General features: G+C 35.6%; 1 protein-coding gene across 2 annotated transcripts in view; it reads left to right on the forward strand.

Moving 5' to 3' along the window:
• Nucleotides 1-27,013, forward strand: part of EDIL3 (EGF like repeats and discoidin domains 3) — a 421,318-nt gene that overhangs the window by 114,088 nt on the left and 280,217 nt on the right. For both annotated transcript variants that reach the window (XM_040449290.1, XM_040449299.1), the window contains exon 2: nt 15,470-15,598. In XM_040449290.1, coding sequence (XP_040305224.1) covers nt 15,470-15,598 — 129 coding nt within the window. The remainder of the gene's footprint in view (nt 1-15,469; nt 15,599-27,013) is intronic.

The following is a 27,013-nucleotide window of genomic DNA, read 5'->3' on the forward strand; positions in this document are numbered from 1 at the left end:
TCTTTCTCTGTCTGACTTATTTCACTTAGCATAGTGCCCTCCAGGTACATTCATGTTGTTGCAAAAATCAGGATATTCTTTCTCATGGTTGAACAAGCCTCTGTTTCATATAATGCACCACATATTCTTCATCCATTTATTCATTGACAGACATGTGGTTTGTTCCCATGTCTTGGATCTTGTGAATTATGCTGCAGTGAACACGGGAGAGCAGATATCTTTGAGATCCTGTTTTCATTTCCTTTGGATATATACCCAGAAGTAGAATTGGTGCATCATATGGTAGTTCTATTTTTGATTTTTTGAAGAACCTCCATACTGTTTTCTGTGGTGGCTGGAACACTATTCCTACCAACATTATAAAAGGTTTTCCTTTTTTTCCACATCCTCACCAGCACATGGCATATTTTGTCTTTTGTCATTAGACGTTCTAACAGGTGTGAAGTGATATCTCATTTTGGTTTTGTTTGAATTTCCCTGACTATTGGGAATATTGAGCATCTTTCTATGTTCCTGTTGGCCATTTGTATGTCTTCTTTGGAAAAATGTCTGTTCAGATCTTCTACCTATTTTTTTAAGTTTATATATTTTGAGAGAAAGAGCAAGAGCACATGCCTGTGTGCATGCATGGGAGAGGGGCAGAGAGAGAGGGAGAGAGAATCTCGAGCAGGCTCCCCACTTTTAGTGTAGAGTCTGACAGGGGTCTTGATCTCATGAACCATGAGATCATTACCTGAGCCGAGATCAAGAGTTGGATGCCTAACTGACTGAGCTACCCAGGTGCCCCAGATCCTCCACCTGTTTTTCATCAGATTATGTGCTTGCTATTGAATTATGTTAGTTCTTTATACATTTTGATACTAATCTTTAATCATATGTATGACTTACAAATATTCTTCTGTAGGTTGCCTTTTCATTTTGTTTATGGTTTCCTTTCTTATGCAGAAGCTTTTTAATTTGATGTAGTCCCAGTTGTTTATTTTTGCTTTTTGGCCTTTGCTTTTGGTATAAAATCCCCCCCCAAAAAATCCCAGGACTGATGCCACGAGCTGACCCCCCCACCATGTTTTCTCCTAGGAGTTTTACGGCCTCAGATCTTACACTCCAGTCCTTAATTCATTTTGAGTTGATTTTTGTGTATGTTATAAATAGTTCAGTTTTATTCTTTTGCATGTGGCTATCCAGTTTCCTCAACTATAGGTGATTAATTTTTTTCTAGAAATAAAAGTGCTTGGATCATAGTACATGCTCAGTAAAACAGAAGTTTTGTATTTATTGTTATCATAAACCCTAAGAGAGAAAAACAAAGAAACAAAAAAAACAAAACCTTTGGGTTCCGAGTAGCCTTGTGTGGAATACAGACCATATTATTAGGATGATAGTGATATCAATTTCTGAATTGCTCACCATGTTACTTTAAATCTGTATGCTTTTACACTAAAGTTTGCAGTGACTCATTTTATTCTTTTATGGAAGTTGGTTATAATCTTATCTTTGTAAGCACAACATGGCTTCAAAGAAGATTGATGTTACACACAGAAAATGCACATCTTACTCCGTTGCTTAAAGTATCCTTCACAACTGAAAAGAAGCAGTAATAAGGCACTTAGTCCAAAAGTCGTTTGTTATTCCTAAATCTCCAGTTTAGTGCTTTATTAATCTACAGCTGCCTTTCAAGAGGAGGAACAGTGAACTCTTTCTAGCCAAATTATTACTGAGCTGTTCTACCTTAGGCTTCCAAAAGCTGTATTTCTGTCACAGGTATTTTGTTATGCTCCTGTGATTGTCACCATTGAATTTTTTTTATAAGAGAGCATGTATTATATAAGTTCATTTTAATATATGTATGAAACTCTTTCCCCGGATATGCCCTGAGTCTACTCTGGGTCAGAGCTTATTCTAGGATTTGCTATCCTTGACTCAAACAATGATGCAAATGCTTTGGTCATCTACATAATTTTCCAAATAAGATTGGGAGGAATAGATGAATTTATTTTATAATACTCAGGCTCTAGAGACTTATCTAATTAAAAATAATTTATATGTTAAGGAATAGATATATCATCAAGGAATCATTATATCAACATAGCATATTTTTGCATTGTGGTCTATTCTAGCATCTGGCCTGATATCAAAGGCTTGCCATTGCTTTGCAGCTGTTGTTAGCATTGTCCACATGGGGGAGAAAGTTCATTGTAAGGGACATAGCTACGTTAACTGCAGACTGGAATCCAGAATTGTTCCGTTTTAAACCAAAGGAGGATCAGAAATGCAGGTGATGGGTGGATTCTACCAAAAGACTGAAGTTATCTGAAGGATGAAAGGTGGGCAATGCACAACAATACTAAATAATTGACCCCTAGTCATAGAACGAAAAGGACTTGAAGAAGGTGAAGAGCTTGAAGAGGTGAAGAGAGAAGATGAAGGAGAATAAGGGCAAGGGAAAGCATCCAAACAGGCATAGTTTCTTGTTTCTGAAGCCATGCTGCCTGTGTGTAAATCTCCCTTTGCCAATGTTATTCTATACCTTTTGGTAAATTCTGCAACTTTAGTAAATTTCCATTCTTTCATATGTAAAATGAGTTTTCTTATTAATATCAGCAAAGTTTCTGATAGGAGTATTATAAGGATTTAATGAGATTAATACTCATAAAGCACTTAGTATAATGTTTGGCACATAGTTAAGCCACAAAAATATTAACTAACATTACTAAAAAAATAATAAAGTGTTCTAACAGATCAGCCAAGTGATGGAGTAGCAGATTCCAAGAGTATATGAAATTTGGAAATTTGAGCAAGGAGATAATTTGTATCAGAAAATTTTTTTCAGGAAGAGGTTGCGTGATTTCTTTAGATCTATCCTATGGATAGTGATGCCACAAGACAGGTATGTCAAAAGGGAGCTACATGGGGAATGTGGGGCAGGGTGTTTCCCAACAGTTTATGTAGTATGAAGCCTTTTATCCAAGGTTATTCTATTTTTGAATATTTTTTAAATATTTATTTTTGAGAGGGCGAGAGAGAGAGAGAGACAGAGCATGAGAGGGAAAGGGGCAGAGAGAGAGAGAGGGAGACACAGAATCCGAAGTAGGCTCCAGACTCTGAACTCTCAGTACAGAGCCTCACATGGGGCTTGAACTCATGAACCGTGAGACCATGACCTGAGCCAAACTCAGATGCTATAACCAACTTAGCCCCGCAGGCACCCATATCCAAGATTATTCTAAACTGCCCTTATATGACCCATGTTTGAGAGTCACTAATAAAATTGCATCGACAGTAATTAAACCAATGAGAAAAGGGAAAGACAAATAAGGTCCGAGCTTCACTAATAACAGTCATAAACTGATGCTGGGTTCTGAGTCCTCACTTTCAGGTCAGGGCTCGATCAGGGATTGGGAAGAAGCTGGTGTGTATCAAATGATCACAAAAACAAGGACAAGAGGGATACCAATGCAGAATCGAGACTATTGACAGAATAGAGGCAAAGGTTTTTTTTTTTTTTCTTTTTTTAATGTGTTCAAGTTCTCTCGTTTGTCCATTTCTGTGCCAAATAGTTACCTTTTAGCAAGTCACATTTCTATTTGGTAGGCTGGAAGAGTAACGTAGTCCAGCTTCCTAAGTATTTCCCTGGTCTTTTCAGTATAAAAGCACTAATATTCTGAATGGAGTTCCATTAAGGCAGCTGGAACACCTAAAGAAAGGGCACTTTGCTTCTGTCATTACAATCAGGCTGCTCCCTATAAAGATGCAAATTGGAGTGCTAACAGCAATAGCCTGATACCTGTTGAAAACCAAGAAGATAGCAAGAACACCCATAATTTCTGATTTCCACTGAGTTAATTGCTCAGCTGTCTTTTCTTATCAGGAACTGCCTTGCATTAGAAAAGCACAATGGCCATATAGTCATTAAATCTGAATAAGATATTCCATGTTTGTTAAAATAATTACAGAGCTAATATGTTCTCATGTTGATTAGTAAGCATGTCTACTGACAGTGGCCTAACCAAGTCATTTATGTTTCTGCTTCCTAAGACCGTTGGCGGTGAATACAAAGATTTAAATTCTGAAAATGTATACATTATATGGAACTAGAGCATTCAGCAACTATTTTATAAAGTGTTACTTTCTTGTGAAAATATTGCTATAAAAGGTGAATATATATTCACTTTATACAAATCATTCACTTTATACAAAAATTAAACAAGATCTAAATCTGACTTTTAAAATATGACGTCCATTCCATAAATTAGATAAGTGTCTATTGGTTATTTTTAGCTGGAAGAAGACTAGTTTTAATCTTTGTGATTTTTTTTTTTATTCCAGCCTCCAAATGTATAAACATATGTAGTCAGGTTTAGTGCGCAAGTTTATAAACACGTTATGTAATGACATGATTGACTACTTTAAACATCTGGCAATAAATAGTTGGGGCTGTACTTAAAACAGTGAAAGATATTCCTTCAGCTTTTCCCTGCTATAGTTGGAAACTGTCATTCTACTGCTGTCTTAAATTGTGACTGTTTCAAACAAATTCTAAATAAAACACAAATTAGACTTAAAAATGTTTTATGCCTTTCTACTGTAACATATCCTTTCTGCCTGAAAAAAAAAATGATGAAATGGGTTATCCAGTGATTAACAAATGTTCTGTTCTTTCTTTTGGTCCCCATTTTTTAGTAAGTGATCAAGTTTGCCAGGTTGTTTTCGACTGGTTTTCATTGGAAGTTATTTTTATATGGTGGCTGAGCAGCTTTACATTAAGAAGAGGCAGAACTGACACTTTAAGATCTGGATAAGAAGGCAGTGTGAAACTTCCATAGTTAGACATGGCACTAAATGTGATCCTCTTTGTATCACCTGATTGTTTTTATAGTTGGTGTGAGTTTGTGTTCTTGACAAGGATTGATGGGCTAAGTGTTACCGTCATGATGTACTGTGTTATTTACATACAGCAACAAAATTCTATCTTTTAGTTTGTCCTTTGCTGTCAACTGAACAACAGAAATATCTGAAAGAACAATTCACAGGGTCTATAATTTTTGCATAATTAAAAATATTATCTTAGTGTATAAAATTCAGTAAGTTATCTTATGTATTTTTCAAAAAATCAAAAGCAGCCAGGTGTCACTCGTTTTGCTCTGTTGGCCATCGCTATACCTATGTGACAAAACAACAAACCTGGATTGGTCCCCTACCTGTAGCGCACATCCAGGCATTGACCTAGAAGCAGATATCTCATTGGGTACTTATTGCCGCTATCAATTCTTGTTTTCAAACTCAACTGAGCCCTCAGTGTTTTCTGTCGATCTTTTTTCTGAGGCTCATCAGTCATGTTTTTTCACACTCCCTAACCTTCTGAGTATTCCTTCTCTACTGTATCTTTAACCTCTTCTTTATAGTAGCTGCTTCTCATTAGCACCAAAACACTGTTAGGTTTCTGACATTTTAAATACATTTCCAACCCCTGTCTCCCACCTGATTTTTATTTGGAAACTGTTGACTGTATGCCAGGTACTGATCTTTGGCACAGGGGAGAGAATTTGCTAAGTTGAAATGATTCTGACTTTAGAGAGCTTGCAATATAGAGTGTTTTCAAGTTTATATGGCTTCTAGACCAAGTTTCCAATACTCTTCTCAGAATTTTTGTTTATATCTCCATGATTTAAAAAATCCACTCTGTGTTAATTTACCTATCTCTAGCCCAAACCTTTCTCCCCAGGTTCAAAGTCCTAAAACCAAGTTCTCACTGAATATCTCCAACTGCATGTCTGTAGGCACTTAGGTCCACTCATTTCCAAAATGGAATCCATCATCCCCTTTGACCACCATCCCCAAACTTGCTCCCTAGACCATGTTTTCCATCAAAATGAAAGGCAGAACTTTTTGTTGAATTTTGATATGTGGTTTAATTTTTAGTTCTCTTTCCTTTCAACCATCAGACCCATAAATTTGGTCCCTCAGTATATCTTTTGGGATCCATTTCTCTCCATTTCTGTGTTTGGTATTCTAATCCAAGCCAGCAATGTGTGTGTCAGAATAACATCTGCCACTTTCTAACTGATCTGCCACCCTTAAATTTTGCCTCCTTGTAATCCATTCTCCCTACTACTTGACATCCAAATCACGTCAGCCCTTTTGCTTACTACCCTTAAATGGCTGTCCTTTTTGCTAAGGAATGGCCAGACTTCTTATGAGTGTCTTCAAGACACTGGGTATCCTGGGCACTTTGTACTCTTCAGCCTTGCCTCTTGCCATTTCTGTTCACTCTTCTCTCTAGCCAAAGTGAGTTTCTTTCTGTTTCTTGAACCTATGCTCTGGCTCTGCTGCCTGGTTTCACATACTTGTCCCACCTCATTGCCTATCCGGTTTCCCCTAGTTCTCTCGTCTTGAATTGGGAATCACTTGATTTGGGGAAGGCTTCCTAAATCACAGTTCTGAGTTTGGTGTTCCATCCCCCCAACATACTCCCTTGGCACACACAGTTTTCTTGTTCCTGGACCTAACATGCAGTAGTAACTACCTTCCAACTTATTTGTGTCTTTTCTTAAATGCTAGAGAACAAGTAATTGTCTGTCAGAGGTCCTATAGTATGTGCAGCAGTTATCACTTTTAATGGAGCATAGATGGCCTTCAGTAAATATTGACTGAATGACTAAATGGATATTCTTCATAGGTAGAAATAATATAGTCAACAGGTAGAAATATAGTCAACAGTACTTGAGAATTCCATATAGTTGAATTTTCTGGTAATTTACAAAGTTTTAACTAATTATTTGAGAGGAATTCAATGTATGTTAGTGTTAAGTGGTGTCCATTCTAATTTCTCTAACATACTGTATACCTTTATTTTCCAGTTGTCAGTTCTGGCTTCCTGCAAATGAATTTTTCATAACTCAGAGTATACTAACAAAGAAAGCTAGTCAAGTATTTTTCTTCATTTGCTTTTCTCTCAATTGAAAGCCGAAAAGTATGAACTTTCTTTCTTCCATCTTTCCTTCTTCCCCTTCTTTCTTTCCTTCCTCACTTTATATGACTTATTTTCCTTCTCTTTAATAAGTTGACATCTTTGGGTGAATGTAAATAAATGTGGAGGGCTGGGTCCTACCCTCCGTGATTCTGATTTAATTGGACTGGGCATCCGGAATTTGAAAAGCTCCCCTGTGATTATAATATACAGCAAATTTTGAGAACCACTGGGTTAGATCATTTCTGATGTCCCTTTCAATTCTAAAAACTCTAGATTTTGTTATTTTAAGAGACTCTCCAGAGTGTTTTAAAATACAAAATATGCCCAAAGATTTTCTTTCAAAATGTAGAGCCTGAAATAGTTTTGTCTTTTCATGCAGTTAGCCTTGATTGAAGCTGTGTGTTAAAGGATGCAAAATTCTCATTGTCCATACTCAATAATATTTGCTAACTTTCTTATAATTCTCTTCAGTACTCCCTTAGCATTTAAAACCTTATCTAAAAAGAAAAATGTCTCTAGAAATAGTGCGATAAACACTGGCTAACAGCTGAGAGATAATCTGCTTTAAGTTAGCTTTAGTGTGGCTCTGAGTCTAAGAAGTTTCTTTGCTCAGTCATTATATTGGTGTCTTCCATAGCTGAGTATGGTCATTTGGGGACCCTGTAGACCCCGGGGTATAGCATTAGTGGTCTTTTATCGCAAGTATGTCCAGTGATTTTCTAGTAAAATGGCAGATCCTATCAATGTACATAAACTTATTCTTACTGGCATTCTTATTTCTTTCTCTCTTCCTCCTAATTGCAGTAATGGTCTGAAATATCAACTAGAATTTATTTTTTAAAGCACGTATGAAGCTAACAATCAGATCAAACCTTTTAAGCCAGGTTTTTATGAAATTTAAACTGGCCACACTCATAAGCTTTAGTTTATGAATGAAGGCATTAAAATAAAAATCTGTGCATCAAACTTATTAGAACATACAGCAATGAAATTTCAATATTCAACACAAATGGTCTCTCAGGAGACTCAGGAGGCCCCAAAGTAAATTGAGAGGCCTATGTTTGATTCAAAAGTGACATTTATTTTGTTGTGTACAATTTCGCTGGCAGTAAGTCATAAGGATACTAAAATTTTCTGTGAGGAATTTTACCAGGTTGAGTATGGAAATTCCTGTGAACTTGATCTCATTTTAACTAGAGTTATTGCTTACTTGTGTACTATGCTTGGCTCATTTTGCCAAGTACTCTGTTTACAGACTGGTTATAATTCTAATTTGTGCAGTTGAAGACAAAGCTTTTATTTTCTTTCAGTTTGTAAATGAAATGATAGGAGTATAGCTACCAAGTTCAGTGGGAGAGCAATAAACTGAAGATGAGGTTGTAATACACAGACCAGAATTGTCATAGTTGTGAAACATGGGTTTAACTGGTTACTGTGTTTTACTTTCTCACACATAAATAAGTGTGGTAATATTGTTCACATTTAGTGTGGGAAGATAGTGAAGAAATTAAATAATATTTTGTATTGGTGAAGTAACTTGTTGGAGTGATATGTTGCCATTTTATTTTGTTTTTATTTTTACATCAGCGTACACATTTTTTTTTTGCAGAAATGGAGAGAGGGCAGGGTGGCATCTAGCACTGCTAAAGGAACAGAGAAAATGGGGAGGCATGCGTTCCTCCAAATAAATGATTGCTATATTTACATTGCCATGTATATAGATGAATACATTAGTAGTACTATGTAGATATATTCACATGTAAAAAAGATCACTATGCAAATGCATAAGAAGGTTAGCATGTAAATACAATAATATATTTTCAGTAGATGTTTGATAAATATTAAGAATAAGCTTAGCAGAAATGCCCTTGGTTATCATGAAGACAGACAGTCAAATGTAGGGCTTTAAGTTATAAATTGGTTCCTACTAAAATTGTATTGCTGACAAAAAACTTTTAGTGACATTTTGTTACCGTGTCCCAAATGCATTAGCCTCCTTTCACTTTCTTGAGTTCATTACTCTCTTACCTTTCAGTAGGGTCAGACATATGCTACTCCCCTGCCTAAAAGACTCTTCCTTAGGTTTTAACATGACTGGCACGTGTTCATGTTTCAGTTTTCAGCTCGAGTGACACCTCCTTTGAGAAGCCTTTCTTGATTGTTTATCTTAAGTAACCAGTTCTTTTTACTGCCCTTTCCACCAGCCTATTCTCCTCCTGTGTCTCCTCCTATGGTTTTTATTACAGTGACCAATACCTTGCTTTCTTATTTCTTAGTTTTTCATTATGCATTCCCTTCACTATAATATAAACTTTGAGAGTACTGGCACCTTATGTGTCTTCATCTAGGCTATATTCCCAGCCTCTACGGTGTTTTCTGGAATATCAATACATGATGAATGGATTGGTGATTCTCTGATCTGTGAACTGGAGAGGGGCACTAATATGTAAAGAAAACCAGATGCATAAATCATCTGAGATTAAACATGGATGAGAAAAATTAGCTCTTCGGTCCACCTGACTCCCTGAGTATGGCCAACATAGAATTTTCTCCTTTACTTGGCATTAGAAGTTGCATAGTTATATACTGAGCTCACAGAAGAAAAAACAAACAAACAAACAAACAAACACAATCACCATCAAAAAGGTATAGATAGATAATAGGCTTTTAGGTTTTTGGGAGGGTTTTTTGCATCATCTTCAGTGCTACATGATATAGATGCCTATACACTTTGCTATGTAGGCTAAACGATCATGGATTGCAAATTAATAATGAGCTGTAATAAGACAATCTGCGAATCACCTTGAACAGGTGACTGGCAACAGGTGGTGGGCCAGTGAGAAGAATGAGGTAGGCAGTGGACTCAGACAGGATGATCCCAGTCCAAGCAGAACCCTGGAGAGTGGGAGAAAGACCAGGCAAACAAGAAGTTAAATTTAGCCTGCAATGATTTCTTGCCCCTGGGAAAAATAATTGCTTCATTCTATTGCCAAAAGGCAAATCGGCATCAGCTTAATTTGCCTGAGTCTGCCATAAACTGCAGATGGAATCATAAAACATAGTTAGACTCAAATTAAACACATCTGTCCTAATCTAAAGCAGGTGAGACCAGACAGCCAAGAAGCATCAAGGTATAACGCTGCACACAGATTACAATATGCAGAGGTATATTTTAGGAGCCTGCTGACAGTGGAATAAAGAACCATGAAATTGTGTATTGTCCTATTTTCCTATAGTGAGCCTACCTTCTTGTACTGGTTGCCATCTTAGTTTTAAAAAAACTCTACCAATTCATCCATTGAGAAATAAACAAAAAGTGCTGATTTGAAGGCCAGGGATCTCTTGCATTTTAATCAGGAATCTTACCTGAGCTGATGCTTTCTCAGGTTAATTGAAATGACAAGGAATCAGAAGTCCCTACAGTGCATTTTAATTGGACTTGAAATTTCAGCTTGAGGATTTGTTTCTACTTAAATGATCATGCTTCATCTGTACAAACCATTGAGATAATGGGTCAGTAGAGAAAACAACAGGCTCAGATATGATCAGATACTTGACTGAGGTGTCTATGTACCCGATCCTAACTAGGACTGTCCTGAGAGAGAAAGGGGAGTGTGGCACCCAGGGAAGTGTGCTGCTGCAGCATCCCTTCAAGAAAAGAAGCTGTCCAGCTGCCAGGAATGTGTTAAACTCCAACAAATCTTCTGCAGCACTTCCAGGATCTCACTGGAGCTTTAGAGCCACCCTATGCCTAGGCCACCTCCAGCCGGTGATTGGACATGGCAAGGGCACCAGTGCCTGGTCATTTATGCCCTTGGAGGATTCCTCTAAAGGGTAATCTTTGCTTCCTAGTGGGCTGGCTAAGACTTCATCAAGTTTGCGTTACAGACTGAGGCTCCCTTGCTTGATTCTTCGTCAATCCCTGCACACCCCCCTTCCCCATTTCTTTTCACAGTGTCAGATCCGCATCACAGGATGAAGGCTTTTCCTGCCCATTTCTGCTTTCTCCTCATTTTTCTTTCACAGGCATTACTTCTTAATCTTGTTGCACTCTTAACTTTTTCTTAGCATTTACTTCATGGAGAACCCACCTGACACAGGGGTGTACTTAATAATTAGATGTGGGGAGGCAGATTTAAAACACAGTCTGTAATAATCCTAATCATGTGTGATGGGCTTCTGCTGTCTATCCTCTACTTTATCCAAGGCCAAAATTTAGTTTTCTGTTGACATTGTCCATCTAACACAGGTACCTGTGGGGACCTTTATAAATCTCAGGCAGACCTTGACATATGAGACCCTAAGCGAATAAGCTGAATATTGATACTGAAGTGGAAAGGGCCTAGCAATAATTTCCCTTTTTCTTTTAAAAATTTATTTATTTATTTTGAGGGAGGGAGGGGGAGAGAGAGAAAGAGAGAGGGAATATGCAAACTTCTCAAACACAGTAATTTCTTTAAAACTAAATCCATTATATTTCCTTATGAAGGTGACCACTCAGTCATACAGATAAAAGCTCTAGAAATCAACCCAGATTCCTTGCTCTCTCTCAACCCTTACATCAGTTTGATCACATTGTTATCTTGATTCTACCTCAAGATACATTTTGGTCAAATTTATTACCTCTTTTCTACCTTTGAAAAACACACTGAGTAAATATCAATAAGGGGGAAAAATATAAGATGAACTTTCACAAGTGTAATTTATTAGAATTAAGTAGACATCAGTGAAAAAGAACAAAATGTACAAGGACAAGAGAGAATAAACAGGTCAGCTAAACAACAGCTGGTGTCTACAAGATCTAGTGAGTGATGAACAGATCATCCTGTCTGATTTTGATTACAGAAGCGTCATATGGCTGGCAGACGCACCTGGTCAAATGGTAGAAAACCGATTAGGTTAAGTTATTATCACCTAGAAAGGGTATCGAAAGTGCCAAGAAAATCTTCTTAGGACACCAAGACTTCCCATCATGATGGGATAATCAAAGGGACTGGACATTCCAGCCTCGTGTGTCGCTCAGTTTATCTGGGCTGTTAAGCTCACATCAGTTAATAAATGTTGCAGGAATTTGGTTGTAGGAGTGAGAGCGATAATGAAAGGTACTTGATTTTAGAAAAGTGTATCAGTGTAGTCTGTATGCTTGAGAACCTTTGGGTTGTCACTCATGCCTTGCCTTTCTACTGTAGACATTGCTTCTATGAGTACAGATGAATCTATAAACATCTACAATGTGCCTTGATCTGTTGACATTGCTGCAACAACAGATCCTGGTCTAGGGAATATAGAATTCCCCTTTTTGTAGTACTGACAATACACAAGATTATGACTGACGTCTCATCCAAAAAATGTTTGGGTGTTACTACTCAACTTCATGGAATGTACAGGGTTAGCTGATGGCAGTGTTGTTAGTCTGACGGTACAAAGCTGTGTTGCTTTGCTCATGTCTAGGGCAGAGAGCGATGATCTCGCTTTTAAACTGGTGATTGCCTTTTTATAGAAAATCTCAACAATAATACCTTTGTTTCTAGATTAATTATCTGGGGGGAGGAATAGTAGTGATTTGGGGGGACTTTAATTTCCTGTTTTATTACCTAGTATTTATTAACTGAATTGGAATTAAATCATGCTTCCATTGCTTTCCCTGTTCATAGCTATCTCTGAAGAGAGTTGAGAAAATCAGTTTTTGCTAGGACTACTTCAAGAGTTTTGGGGCGCCTGGGTGGCGCAGTCGGTTAAGCGTCCGACTTCAGCCAGGTCACGATCTCGCGGTCCTTGAGTTCGAGCCCCGCGTCGGGCTCTGGGTTGATGGCTCAGAGCCTGGAGCCTGTTTCCGATTCTGTGTCTCCCTCTCTCTCTGCCCCTCGCCCGTTCATGCTCTGTCTCTCTCTGTCCCAAAAATAAATAAATGTTGAAAAAAGAGTTTAACGCTTAGTTCTTTTGCCCTCAACTGTGACTCTTCCATTTGATCCAATACAATGCTGTTTGAGTCATCATTCCAAAACACAAATGTGATCATATATTTTCCCATGTACAAAGTCCTTTTCTGATTTTCCAGTGCTTAGAGAGAATCTTCAAATTTTTTGTCACAGCACATAAGGCCTTTATTTACACGACCATGCTACTTTCTGAGCTCCATTCTATCTCTCATATACATCTATGCTCTAATTATTGTGGCCTGCTTGAAATTCCTGGAATAAGCCATGATCTTTTTCCTTTGTATATGCTATTCTCTTTGCCTAGAATGTTGAGCAGGTACCTCCTCCTGTGTTGTTTCACCTCGCAGCACTGAATCTTTTTAGAAGTTTCTGTTGATCCTACACTTTGGATTGTGTAGACCAATTACAGCTCTTACTATGTATGGTAGTTGTTCTTGCTTTTTTATCTCCCATACTAGGCTCTATACTTCTTAATGGTAGAGACTATCTTTATTTACTTCTGTATGCTTCTGTATGTTCAGCACTGACCTTGGTGCCTGCATAGAATAGGTAGTCAAGCAATGGGCGGGGGGTGGGGGTGGGGGTGAGGGATAAAGGGACAAATGGAAGGATGAATGGAGGAACGGCGGAATGGCTAGCTAGTTATATAAAGACATAGGAAGTTTATTGAAATATCTCAGTAATCAGCCCCCCAATCAAACTCACTCTGTAAAATGCTGCCAGGATAGTCATGTTAAAATATACATATGACCATGTCAAAACTTTAAAATACATGCTAAAAGCATTCATTGGCTCTTCACCTTATAAGTTACGATATTAACTTTTTAATCTTTACTAATCTGACATATTTATACTTCCTCAGCCATTCCTAACCAAGTAATCCATTGTCTAGCCATGCTAAATTCTATGATATTTCCAACACATATTTATTCTTTTATTTATTCACTTATTTCATGACTCTCTCGTTTCTTATGGTCATCCCAGTGCTAGTATTTTTATCTATCATCTTAATATAGCTAATGACTTGCTTTATAAATGTGACCAAAATCTTACCCTCCATTTTTATTTTTCTAAAGTCTTAGAATGGTTCATCTAGAAAATATAGGAAATAATTCTTTGGAAGGCTCCTATAAGGGAATAAAGTTCCCAAGAAACAGAAAGTGGTAGGAAGTTGGGACACAGATGCTTTTGTAAACTTTGAAAAACCTTCTTCTCTTGATCAGGCGATGGTACTTTCCCCTTTCAAGCTCCCTTTAAAACTCTATGGGTTTCTCTGAATCTGATTTACATCCTGTCTGTATAATAAAATCACACTCATGACTTTGAAGCCTGCTTTTCACTCTAGACTTAATCAGTGGTACACTGGGCGTGTCAGGCTGTTCAGAGATAATACCCTTAAGACTTCTGGAAGCCCTTTTATTTAGCTGAGAGAGTCTTCAGGCTGTACCTGAATTATTTGAAATATTTTCACAAGGGCCTTCTAGCCATATCCTTAATTTGATATTTATGTTGAGGCCATGTCTTTCTGACAAAGCTCCAGGTTTGATCTTTCACTTGTTTGGGAGGCTGGCATTGAGATAGTTTTGGTTGTTATTGGTTGGTTGGTTGGTCAGTTAATTACCACAAATCCTCCTCTCTATATTCCTTTTCTTTACTTTCACACTTATCATTTCTTTGTTTAGCATGTCTCTTCTTGTAGTACTGTATCAATGCAGCTATTAAAAACCAACTGACACTTTAATATTCTGCCTGAAAATCTCATTATTCATAGGTAAAAAGTCATTAGGTATATTTCTGTCACTAAAGTTTTTCTCAGGTGACAACGTTACCAACTGATTTTCTCTACATAGCATGGATAGCCTCACATTTTCTCTAGGCTCCTCTAGTCATTTTCTTGATGCCTTTCCACCCAGTACCAAAGCCAATGCCATATATTATAGGTTCTGGTTATGGCACAACTTACTTCTCTGTGCCAGTTTCTTTCTTACTGTTACATGTTTCTCTCACCTCAGGCAAACTAGCCTGAATTTATTCTCATGGTCCTGACAGGGTTTGAAGAAGTAGAAAGATTCAAGTGCTTTTTCAAACCTTGGCTGGCTTCAAGTCTCCTAACATCCTATTGGTCAAAGCAAGTCACCTGGACAAGCCCAGAAATAAACCTCACCCCTTTAGAGAGAGAAATTGCAAAGTTACAGAGTTAAGTGTATTAATTTAAAAAGTTTTTTTTTATTGGAGTAATTAATAAATCTTTCTACTACACATATTTCAATTAATCTTTAACAAATCAGACAATATTTTATTGACATGTAATGGAGGAACCCCAAAATGAGTTAATAGTTTTTTGTATGCTATTTGGTATGCAGTGTTTGAATAGAAAATTTCATTTTATGTTACATACCATGTCTTTGAAAAGTACAAGGTTTCAAAGGGGTCTTGCATACCTTATCTGTAAATCTAAACAGTGTGGTGACTCTACTAAAGGAAAATGGAGTATGAAATAGTACATCTCAGTGCCTAAGACTGCAAGTGAAAAGTCATTCTCTGTTTCTTTATTTCTCAGGTGATATTTGTGATTCCAATCCATGTGAAAATGGCGGTGTTTGTTTGCCAGGATTGTCTGACAATTCCTTTTCCTGTGAGTGTCCAGATGGCTTCACAGATCCCAACTGTTCTAGTGTTGTGGAGGTTGGTAAGTGCAAGATTTAAGCATTTCAGTAGTTACCCCCTTTGTTTGCATGAGTGACTGCCAAATTTGGTGTGGTGTAGTATGGGTATTCTATACAAGATTGCTACATGCTGCTAATCTGTTTATTCCTCTATAGTACTCTCAATGTTATAATTTATGTTTTATAATTAAATTATATTTTTATTAATGGTGTTAGCAAATCATTTAAAAATACGTTTTCATGCTTAACACTATATTTCAAAGTCACTACAAGTAGTAATTGAATATAATACATTTCTTATCTCTCTAATATTGATATACATTTAAAAGTTTATTCTCACTGAAAAATAATTCCTAAGTCAATTTATTTAAATTAGTCTCTCTAAATAAAATAGAACTTATTTTAGTGACTGATAATATCTGTCAGTATTTTGTAGCTCTTCTAATCATTACTTTTCCAAGACTGAATAAATGAAAGATTATATTTCAGCTGCATTGTTCCTTAGAGTCTTCTCTAAAACTTTGCTTTGCAAGTATTCATTAGTCATTGATCATATTTCAAATCTGTTTTCATCTGTGAAGTACTTCATTGGCATATATACTTACGGATTCAGGATCACTTCCATAATTGCCAAATTGTTCCCATTAAGGAAATGGCTGTACTTTAAATAATTTAGCCCTGTGTAAATTTGTGTAGAGATTTTCTCTCTGATTAAAGGCAATATCATGATTAAGGTTGAAAATTTTCTATATTTTTTCACATCAGTACCAAGAAAAATAAAAAGTAGACCGTATCTGTTTAACATAGGAAAACTAAATGTGTTTTGGGTTAAATTTCTGTCAACCTGCATAAACCTTGGAAAATTCAGAGGTTTTGCTGGCCTTTGAAAAATAATTTTGAAGAAGAGAAGTAATAGTGTCTGTAGTAAGGGACCAGTTTGAGTTACTTATCATTGTGTCTGATACACCTAACCTAGTACCTTTATGCATAGTAAAAGCACAATTAACTATTGATTGAATGAAAGATTCATTAAATGAAACTGTCAGCTTGCCATTTTGACTACTAGTTACTGGATTTTAGTATGCTTTGTTAAATGTGTTTTTCTTGTCTTTTATATGTATTAGTATCACTGTGTGGTATATGAAAAAATTAATTATGTTATTTTAAAAAGGTACTTTGGGGCGCCTGGGTGGCGCAGTCGGTTAAGCGTCCCACTTCAGCCAGGTCACGATCTCACGGTCCGTGAGTTCGAGCCCCGCGTCAGGCTCTGGGCTGATGGCTCGGAGCCTGGAGCTTGTTTCTGATTCTGTGTCTCCCTCCTCTCTCTCTGCCCCTCCCCCGTTCATGCTCTGTCTCTCTCTGTCCCAAAAATAAAATAAAAATAAACATTAAAAATAAATAAATAAATAAATAAATAAATAAATAAAAAGGTACTTTGTTCATTTAATTCATTTCAAATTTAGTTCTCTTCTAAGGCTTTTATTAACTCACTGCTATTTCAGGGGTTTGATACAGTGCCACAGAAATAAAACTATACTAACCACTTTGACCCCGTCTCCAAATATGTATGGTGAATTTCAGGGTTTAATATGAGAGCCATATCCTCAGGAAAGTCTATATCTCTGAAGAAAATTATAGTCATAAATATTCCCAACAGGAATAAATGAATAAAATAAAACTTTAGTGTTGTATTTTAAGCTCACTAACCTGAAAATGACGGTGCCTTACATTTGTAGTGTGTGATGTTTTTGTTGCTATTTCTTTAAAAAAAATTTTTTTTTAAGGTTTATTTTCTGAGAGACAGAGAGAGACAGAGCATGAGCAGGAAAGGGGCAGAGAGAGGAGACACAGAATCCGAAGCAGGCTCCAGGCTCCGAGCTGTCAGCACAGAGCCTGAGGGGGGACTCAAACTCACAAACTGTGAGACCCTGACCTGAGCCAATGTCGGACGCTTAACCAACTGAGCCACCAGGCGCCCCTTGTTGCTATTTCTAAGAACCAAATCTGGAATTAAGGAGGCAAATGTCTTAAAATAATTTAAAAATCAGTATCTTCATAGATTTCTTAAGTAAATTCTTTAATTCTTTGGTCCATATTTTAAAATTAATTCGGTTTTTATCATTTTATCAGAAGAATGAGACTATGGGCAATAACACTTTAAAAACTAGATACACTGTCATATTCCATGTAGTTCAGTGAGCCTGTGGAGAATAAAATGATTATTGAATTAAATTTTGCTCAGATTCATTACTTTCTATTATTAAAATATTTGTGATATTCAGAAATATGGTAGTTATGATATATTATCTAAGCTCTAGATTTTATTATATGTTTTAAGCAACTTCATTCTTCCATGGTATGTATTTAGGAACTATTGTAAGAAATATATTTTTTTATTTTATATTTGATTTGTCATTTAGCAAAGCATATTAGTTACACCAATTCTAATTTAATGTCTAACATTGAAATAATAGAAAACAAGCGCCCTAAAAGTTTAAAAGTATCCATAGTTTCTTAGATACAACTTTGTTATATTCTGAAATAATTTTTTAAAATGTGAGAAAATAAGGGGAAATCAAACAGTTGTCAGGTAAGATGCCTCTTTACAACAGACATGTATTTCCTTACATGCCTTTCTATTACCTCTTTCTCAGCTCCATGTTTTCTTGCATATAATAAGGGGAAACTGAATATGTATTAAGTAAAAACATGTATTAGTAATGCTTTTAATATCTATCGTCCTTGAGGGTTTTTTTTTTTATATTTTTGAAACTACTTACTGGGACAAAATGTATGAAACATTAGATCATTAAAGACCATCCTGCATTTTTAGTTTGAAAAAATTGATTACTTTGGTGGGACATTTCTGTTGTTGTTTCTATAGCTTTAAACAGCATCAGTGCAGAAAGCATAGAGTATACTAGAATTTTATACAACCCACTCCCTCCCTACACACAGGAAAGTTGTAGATATTTTGATGTAATATATTAAAAGACAGAGATTTGAGGTGTCATCAGCTTATATATTAGTCCCCCAAAGATGGAGATGTGTCCAAGCTTTCTTCTAAACTTTAAGCCATATACATTTTGTGATTATATGAAGTTTTAAATCTCTTTATTATTAATTTCCAAAGGAAAGAAAATCTTTTCTGTATTGGTTTTGTTTTGATTCCAATTGTAAAAATTATTTTTACTCTGTATATTCTACAATCAAACAGATACTGTCTTCATTGTAGTACATCTGGAAAGGAGAATTTCAAATATTCACTATTCTTAGAGATAAAAATCACTACTTGATATTACCTCAAACCTCATTATTTTGTAGCAACTTTATTTTAAGTTCTTGATGCTACTTATTTCAAAAAGATTCTTATCCAATTTTGTACTTTTATTCTTCCTTCCCAAACCATTTAGAGTCAGATAAGCACAAAATACGGCATTTGCAATCAATCCTCATATCGCTTACATTCCTATATTATGTGTGGAGGCTTCGAGAAATTGACTCACTCAGGTTTGTGAACTTCACTCACTAGACAGCGTTGTTTTTATTAGATTTAATTCTTAGTCTGTCTATACACTCCAGTATCCATCTTTTACCTCTATCTGTCTCTCTTTCCCTATCTCTCTGTTTCTCTTTCGCACACACATCTCCCTATACAAACATACCTCCACAATTCAATCTTCTCAGCCTCTTAGAGTTGTTACAACTCACGTCTGAGAGCTGCAAAAGGCAATAGGAAAACATCTCCCTGATCAAAGGAAAGAAAAAACAAAACAAAACAAAAAACTGAAACAAAAACAAAAACACAAAACTCCTTCACATCCTCAGATGTGAAGACATCAGCCAGGTTAACCAATGTTTGCACAGATGTGAGCTAGATGGTGTCTTTTTCTCCAGGGAACTTGTAGATAGACCACCATGTGGTTAAGCCCCAAATTACTTCTCAATGGCCTGCTCACATTCCTGGATGGCACTGTGTAATTTGGAGGCAAATGTTGACAAGTTTATTTCATGCAGAAATTTCTATTACCAGTGAATATTTTAGATTTCATATGTGAAATTTCGGGAAATTATTACATTGTCCAAGTTCTATGGCATAATCCTCTTCTATACACCATCAAATTAACCCAGTAAAATAATAACAAGTATAAGCATTTACAACTCAAATACGTAGTATATTACTGCAACCAAAGAGAACAAAATAAGCGATTGACTTAAAAAAAAATCTTAGTTTTCATATATTCTTAAATACCTATTGAGTACTTGGTAAGTAATAGTTACATATCTGATGGAATGCAATGGTAAACAAATTTACAGAAATTGCCATCTAGCCAGGAAAGCACTTAAATAAATAAATAGATGAATATGATGGGTATTGTGATAGCAGAAGTATGTGGAGTCATAAGAATTTAAAGCAGGTGTCTTATCATAAGCTAGATGTCAGGGAATGCATGCCTACTCGAAAAAATAAAATCTTGACATGATTATAAAGATTAATTCCAATCTAGCAAGCAGAAAGCCAAAAGTATTCAAACATTGGAAATAATTTTTAGAAAAGATCAGAGATAAGAAAAGTTATGATTCCATGAGCTGCCAGAAATTCATTGTGGCTAGAGCTTAAAAGGAAGACACATTGTAGCCCAATAAATTTGGAGACATGGCAGATTCTGCATGTTTTAAGGAATTGGGACTTTATACTAAGACATATAGAGGATTTGTACTTTTAGAATTGGAGGAATTTGCTAGCTACTAGCTAAGAAATCAGGCATAGCTTTATAAGTTATAATTATACAGATAGTTATTGACAGTCAGGGACTATATAAATCAGCCACACGGAGAATAATTTTTCTTTAAAAGACCAAAGGTTGGAAACTGATAAAAGTTCATCAATATTTGAGCAGTAGGTAGCAAAAGTTAAATCTATAAAGGACTCTGAGAAGGAGTGGTCAAAAAGACAAAAAAATGTTGCACCCCCAAAACGAGAGGCAAATCGTGTGTCAAGGAATGTATTATCAGCAGTGTCAAATACAATGGAGAAGTTGACCAAGATAAATGTTTATGTTGATTATCTGTCACTGAGAGATCATAGTGCCAGGATCAGTTTTGCTAGAGTTGTGGAGAAAGAGCTGGATTGTGGCACATGGAAGAATTAGAGATAAGATTTTTAAAAAGTGGCTGAGAAAACAAGGAAGCTTTCTCAACTTGATAAAATAATAATAATAAAAAAGATATATCTATTAAAGGCCTACAGATAAAATATTTAATGGTAAGAACCTTGAAGATTTTCCTCTTAGATTAGAAAGAAGACAAGGATGCTCCCTCTCACTATTCTTTTCAACTTTATATTGGAAGTCCTAGTCAATACAATAAGACAAGGAAATGAAATAAAAGGCATACATACTGGGAAGAAAGTAATAAAACTGTCTTTTCATGGATGATATGATCATCTATGCAAAAAGAAATCCTAAAGAATAAACAAAAAAATCCTGGAAGTAATAAGCAATTATAGCAAAATTATAGAATGCAAGGTTAATATATAAAAGCCAATCATTTTTCTGTAAACCAGTAATGAACAAGTGGAATTTGAAATTAAAAACACAATAGCCAGAGCACAGAAGATTTTAGGGCAGTGAAAACACTCTGCATAATATTATGATGATGGATACATGCTATTATACATTTGCCAAAATGCATATAATATATATTACCCAGAGTGAACTCTTCTGCAAATTATGGACTTTGGATAATTATGATTTAAATGTAAGTGTGGGTTTATCAATTGTAAGAATGTACCACTCTGGTAAGGAATGTTGATATTGCAGAGCTTATGCATGTGTGGGATCAGGGATTATATGGGAAAACACTATACCTTTATTTTTCTGTGAACTTAAAACTGTTCTCAGAAATAAGGTCTTTAAAGAATGGCTATAACATTTATCAGTTTATTCATTTATTTGTTTATTCATCCGTCAAATATTTATTGAATATATGCTATATGCCAGACCCTGTTCTTGGCACTAAGGATATAACCAGTAAAAATGGGCTTTGCCCTTATAAATCTTCCAGTCAAATGGGGAATTAGGCAGTAAACCATCATACTTACCATGGGAAGTTCTACAAAGAAAAATAAAGACAACTGTGAAGTAGAATAAGAAGAGGTATATTTTTAGGAAAGATGATTAGGAAAGACTTAGAAGTTTGTGTTTGAACGGAGAGTCGAACTGAGACAGATTCACTGTGTATGGATGGAGAGAGAGGACAGTAACGTGAAAGGGGAGTTTGGACTAAGGGAGGTTTTTACTTTAAGATGGGATTGCAGTATCATTATGATTCAGAAATATGACATAAAACTAAGCTTGTGTTTTACTAAGAATAAACTGTGTTACATGACTCATATAGATATTTCAGTATTATTTGGCATACATTTAGCTATCAGTCTGAAAACAAAAGACATAAACATTGGAATTTGGTGGCAATTTAAAATCCATCATCACTTTTAGAAAAAAATTCCAAGTACCTGTGTTATGAGAGTAGTGCAGTATGGGATAACAAAGGCAGCATATCATTTCACTTATAGCTCTTCCTCTTTATCCTCTCTGTAGTTACATTGGCTTCTGACCAGGTTTTCTCATTTAGAAAAATTAATAAACATGAAGGTGCTTTATTCATCCTGTTCTGTCTTCTCCCGTCCTCTTCTATCATATTCCATCCAAACTCATTTCCTTTGGGAATTGGTATTCCTTTTTTTTTTTTTTTTTTTTTAACGTTTACTTATTTTTGGGACAGAGAGAGACAGAGCATGAACAGGGGAGGGGCAGAGAGAGAGGGAAACACAGAATCGGAAGCAGGCTCCAGGCTCTGAGCCATCAGCCCAGAGCCTGACGCGGGGCTCGAACTCACGGACCGCGAGATTGTGACCTGGCTGAAGTTGGACGCTTAACCGACTGTGCCACCCAGGCGCCCCTGGTATTCCTTTTCTAACGTGAATTCAGGTTCTTTTAAATTTGTGGCCCTCAGAACTCAACACTGCTAATCTGTCCTGCTTCCATTTCATTATGAGAAACCAGTTACATTTACCCAGGATAAATAAAGTCTCATAATTTTTTTAACAAAGCCCAACAATTTTCACTGTACATCTTGCCCCCATGAATAGGTAAATTCATGTTTACCTTTAAGAAGGTGATCACTGTTGGGACGCTTGAATGACTCAAGAGGATAAGTGTCCAACTTCAGTTCAGGTCAATATCTCATGGTTCATGGGTTTGAGCTCTGCATCAGGCTCTCTGCTGACAGCTCAGAGCCTGGAGCCTGCTTTGGATTCTGTGTCTCCCTCTCTCTCTGCCCCTCCCCTGCTCGCTCTCTCTCTCTCTCTCTCTCTCTCTCTCTCAAAAATAAATAAATATTGAAAAAATTTTAAAAAAGAAGGTGATCACTGTCAGAATATCAAGTAGTGTAATAGAGACAGACACTGTCTAAAAGACTTCTTTTTAGTGATCATGAAATATCAGAATGTTAACAAGCTTAAAGTAGATCTCTTGGGTACAGCAAGGCTATTTTTAGATTTCTCAACTTTGGTTGCAAAATGACAGATTTGATGAATTTCAGTTAAATTATTTATATATTAGGTAAAATTATGAGTAGTTGTCAGGTTTTTTTTCCCCTTAAGATTACTTCTTGGAATAAGGAAGGATAGCTCATGATTGAATCCATATTTCTAGAAATTATCATAATGAGAGCTATTCTGCATAGACTAAAATAGTTGCTCAAAAGCTGCTAGCCATGGATGATTGCTAAGAAATTTCCCAGTCAACTAGACTCAGAGGATTCATTTTCAGAGTTATATCTATATACTTTTCTGGTAATAAGAAAGATTAAATATGTGTCATATAAACAAATAGAATTGTACAGTTAAGATGGTAGATTTTTTTTTAATATATGAAATTTATTGTCAAATTGGTTTCCATACAACACCCAGTGCTCATCCCAAAAGGTGCCCTCCTCAGTACCCATCACCCACCCTCCCCTCCCTCCCACCCCCCCTCAACCCTCAGTGTTCTCAGTTTTCAAGAGTCTCTTATGCTTTGGCTCTCTCTCCCGCTCTAACGTCTTTTTTTTTTTTCCTTCCCCTCCCCCATGGGTTTCTGTTAAGTTTCTCAGGATCCACATAAGAGTGAAAACATATGGTATCTGTCTTTCTCTGTATGGCTTATTTCACTTAGCATCACACTCTCCAGTTCCATCCACGTTGCTACAAAGGGCCATATTTCATTTTTTCTCATTGAAGATGGTAGATTTAAGGGTAAATCTCTGCCATATTCTGTATACATTACAGAAAATTAACTTTGTTTTACATATGTAAACATTTCTATCACATAGCTTATAAACAATCAGGTTCTTGATCTTAAAATGTTTCTACTTTATTGTTAATTACAATGATTAGAATTTGCTAACTTGCAATTTCAAGCCCTGACAATCATATATTAATTCAGAAAAGAAATCCAGAACATCAAAGAACCTTAGAAAATATCAAGTACAGAAATCCTCTCTCACCTAGAAGAAAGATAAGAGCCAATTTGTGATAAAGCTTTATTTGTAAGAAAAAAATGTAATACATTAAAAGAAATATTGATGTATACCATTCTAACTATTCTTTTTTTTTCTTTCTGAGAGTATACCTTTTCTATTGCTTAGGTATAAATACTTTTATGAATGAAGTGATAGTGGATGTGTATCATTATGCTTTTTCTGCTTAACAAATCATACAAATTTAGTGGGTTTAAACTATCATTTGTCTCTCAATTCTGAGAGCCAGGTAGGTTTCTGCTTGACTAGTGCTGGGTAGTGGAAATTGGCTCAGCTGGGATAGCTTGTCTCTGCTAGATCAGGCTTCTTTATGTGGTGGAGGGAAGGTCTGAAGAGCAGAAGAAAAATCAAGCCCAGATTATAAGCACTTTTCAAATCTCAGTTTGTGTCACTTTAGCTAATAACAGTTTTGATGGGTAGACCTGCCACTTTGTATTGAAAAAGTGAGGTTGCAAGAAAGAATTTTGTGGCTGGTTTTGTAGTCTACCACAGAATGTTGGTTCATTGATTTTCTTTTCCTTTTTAAATATTAAAAATAAATTTCGTTTTCATTGGCAATGTAAAAATATGATGAACATGTTGACATCTTAGTAGACACTTATTTTTATGTTACTAGCTATGAAGGTAATCTGTTTCTTTATACAGGAGGAAAAAGTAAAAGCTCTCTTCAAAAGGGGAAAATTGGTTATGTTCTGTTCATGTTAGGAAATCTATTGAAAAATTAGAAATGTGAAAATGGAAAGTGACATTAAGTTGTTTTTTTATTCTGATTCCGAATGGAATGGCATGAGGTCAGTTGTGGCATTGCCAAAATGTATAATTCTACACGTTCACGAAACTGATAAATTGCTATTATTTATTTCTTTTTGAGAGACAGAGCTTGCATGCATGCATGTGCGAGTGGGGGAAGGGCAGAGAGCGAGAGAGAGAATCCCAAGCAGGCTCCACGAAGAGCCCATTGTGGGACTCAAACTCACTAGTGGTGAGATCATAGTCTGAGTTGAAACCAGGAGTGGGAGGGTTAACCAAGAGTCAGACACTTAACCTACTGAGCCACCCAGGAGCCCCTGAAAATTGCTATTTTAAAGTGATAGGCTAAGTGGCAAATTTGGCATTAACTCTTGAAAAATTTTCTCTTCCGGCTTGACTACTGTCATGGGAAAAAGGTTTATAGGAGACTCATAGATGACATAAAATAGTTAAAATGTGCCCAGCCCAATAATCTCTAAGATCTTTCATATAGTTACTTCGTTTTCTCTTGTTCATTAATTTTTAACCTGAATCCTCTTGATTCTAACAGTTATATCTATTGTTTGTTTCTTTTTAATTGAATTAATTACATATATCTGTTTTTGGTTTAAAAATAACATTAAAAATATGATTTTAAGCAGTCATGACAGGGTGTTGATATTTTATCATGTCAGGGAAGTTGACATGTTGTTTGAGAACGAGCAAAATTATTCTTCCTATGATTATAATAGAAAAGAAAATGAAAAAAGTAATTATCTCTAGGTTGAGTTGTTGAGTGCCATTATCAGGAAGAAAAGTAAACAGCATGTACACTGTTTTTTTCTTGGATAAAGCCATCTATATTTAAGAATGTGTAATTTACATAGAATTTATAATTTACATAGAATTTACATAGAATAGAAATTTTATAATTTACATAGAATTTATAATTTACATAATTTACGTAGAAATTATTATTTACATATAATTTACATAGAATTTTCTTTATTAAAGAAGTACTGAAGAAAATTTAGGAAATAGAAGTTAATAGAAACCAAAAGTATTATAATCTTAAGTCATATACACTCATTCTTTTTTTCTATTTACCTACATGTTTCTATAGCCATATACAGCCTTGTAAAGAATGATAGCAATTTAACTTGACTCCTGTTATACAACTATGCACATGCATGTTTATGTGTATACATATAGATGCATAAAACTTATGTTATCCATAGATAGTTCATATTCTTTAGTGATCACTTTTGTGTTTTTTTTTTCACTTAGGATGTAATATCTTTCCATTTCTTTAAAAATTATTCCCTGACATTGTACAAAATATCTGGTTAATGTACCATCATTTACCATCATTTGTTCAACCAGCCTGTATTTTTTGATTTTTAAGCTGTATGCAAATTGGCTCTATTATAAACATTGGCTCTATTGATAAACAGTCTTAAATTTTGTGAACATTCACCATTGTCTCCTTAGACTAAATTCTTAGTTAAGGAGACTAACTTAACTAAGTTAGTAAGTTAAGGAGACTAACTTGGTTCGGAGGAGTTATTTAAGAAAAATTTTAATATTGTAAGATTGTGTAGGAAAGGCTAAATGCTTTATCATGATGGATTTATAATGAAAATAAAAATTAGTGGGCTTATATCTACTTAATCATAATAATGAAGATTTGGGATCATTTGATTTGTAGAGTAAAGTAGAGGAGAAAATATAAGATATAAGTTATATTTACATATATAAAATATGAGAAAAAATATACTTGGAGAACAAAGAGATTATCTCATCAAATATAGTTTTAAAATAACATATAAAGACTGCATTCCCTTTCATTTTCCACTTAAACAATTATTATGTAAGGCTACCAATTATTTTAAAAGGAGCCACTATAAACACATCTTAATATCCAATTTGGTTGACAAAAGCTATGAGGAAAGAGCTGTTCTCTAAAATTCAGACCAGTAAGAGAGGGTATAGGCAGAAAAGTCTTAAATAATGGCTCTAGAGCTTGTAGAGTACAGAGCTAACGTAAGATAACAGGATTAGAAAAAGCCTAACAGGGTTAGATAAAGGTAGGAAGTGGGGAAGTGATTAATATTACTCTAATGGAA

This window comes from Herpailurus yagouaroundi, unplaced genomic scaffold (assembly GCF_014898765.1).
Source record: "Herpailurus yagouaroundi ecotype Mexico unplaced genomic scaffold, PumYag 29, whole genome shotgun sequence".
Classification (NCBI taxonomy): domain Eukaryota; kingdom Metazoa; phylum Chordata; class Mammalia; order Carnivora; family Felidae; genus Herpailurus; species Herpailurus yagouaroundi.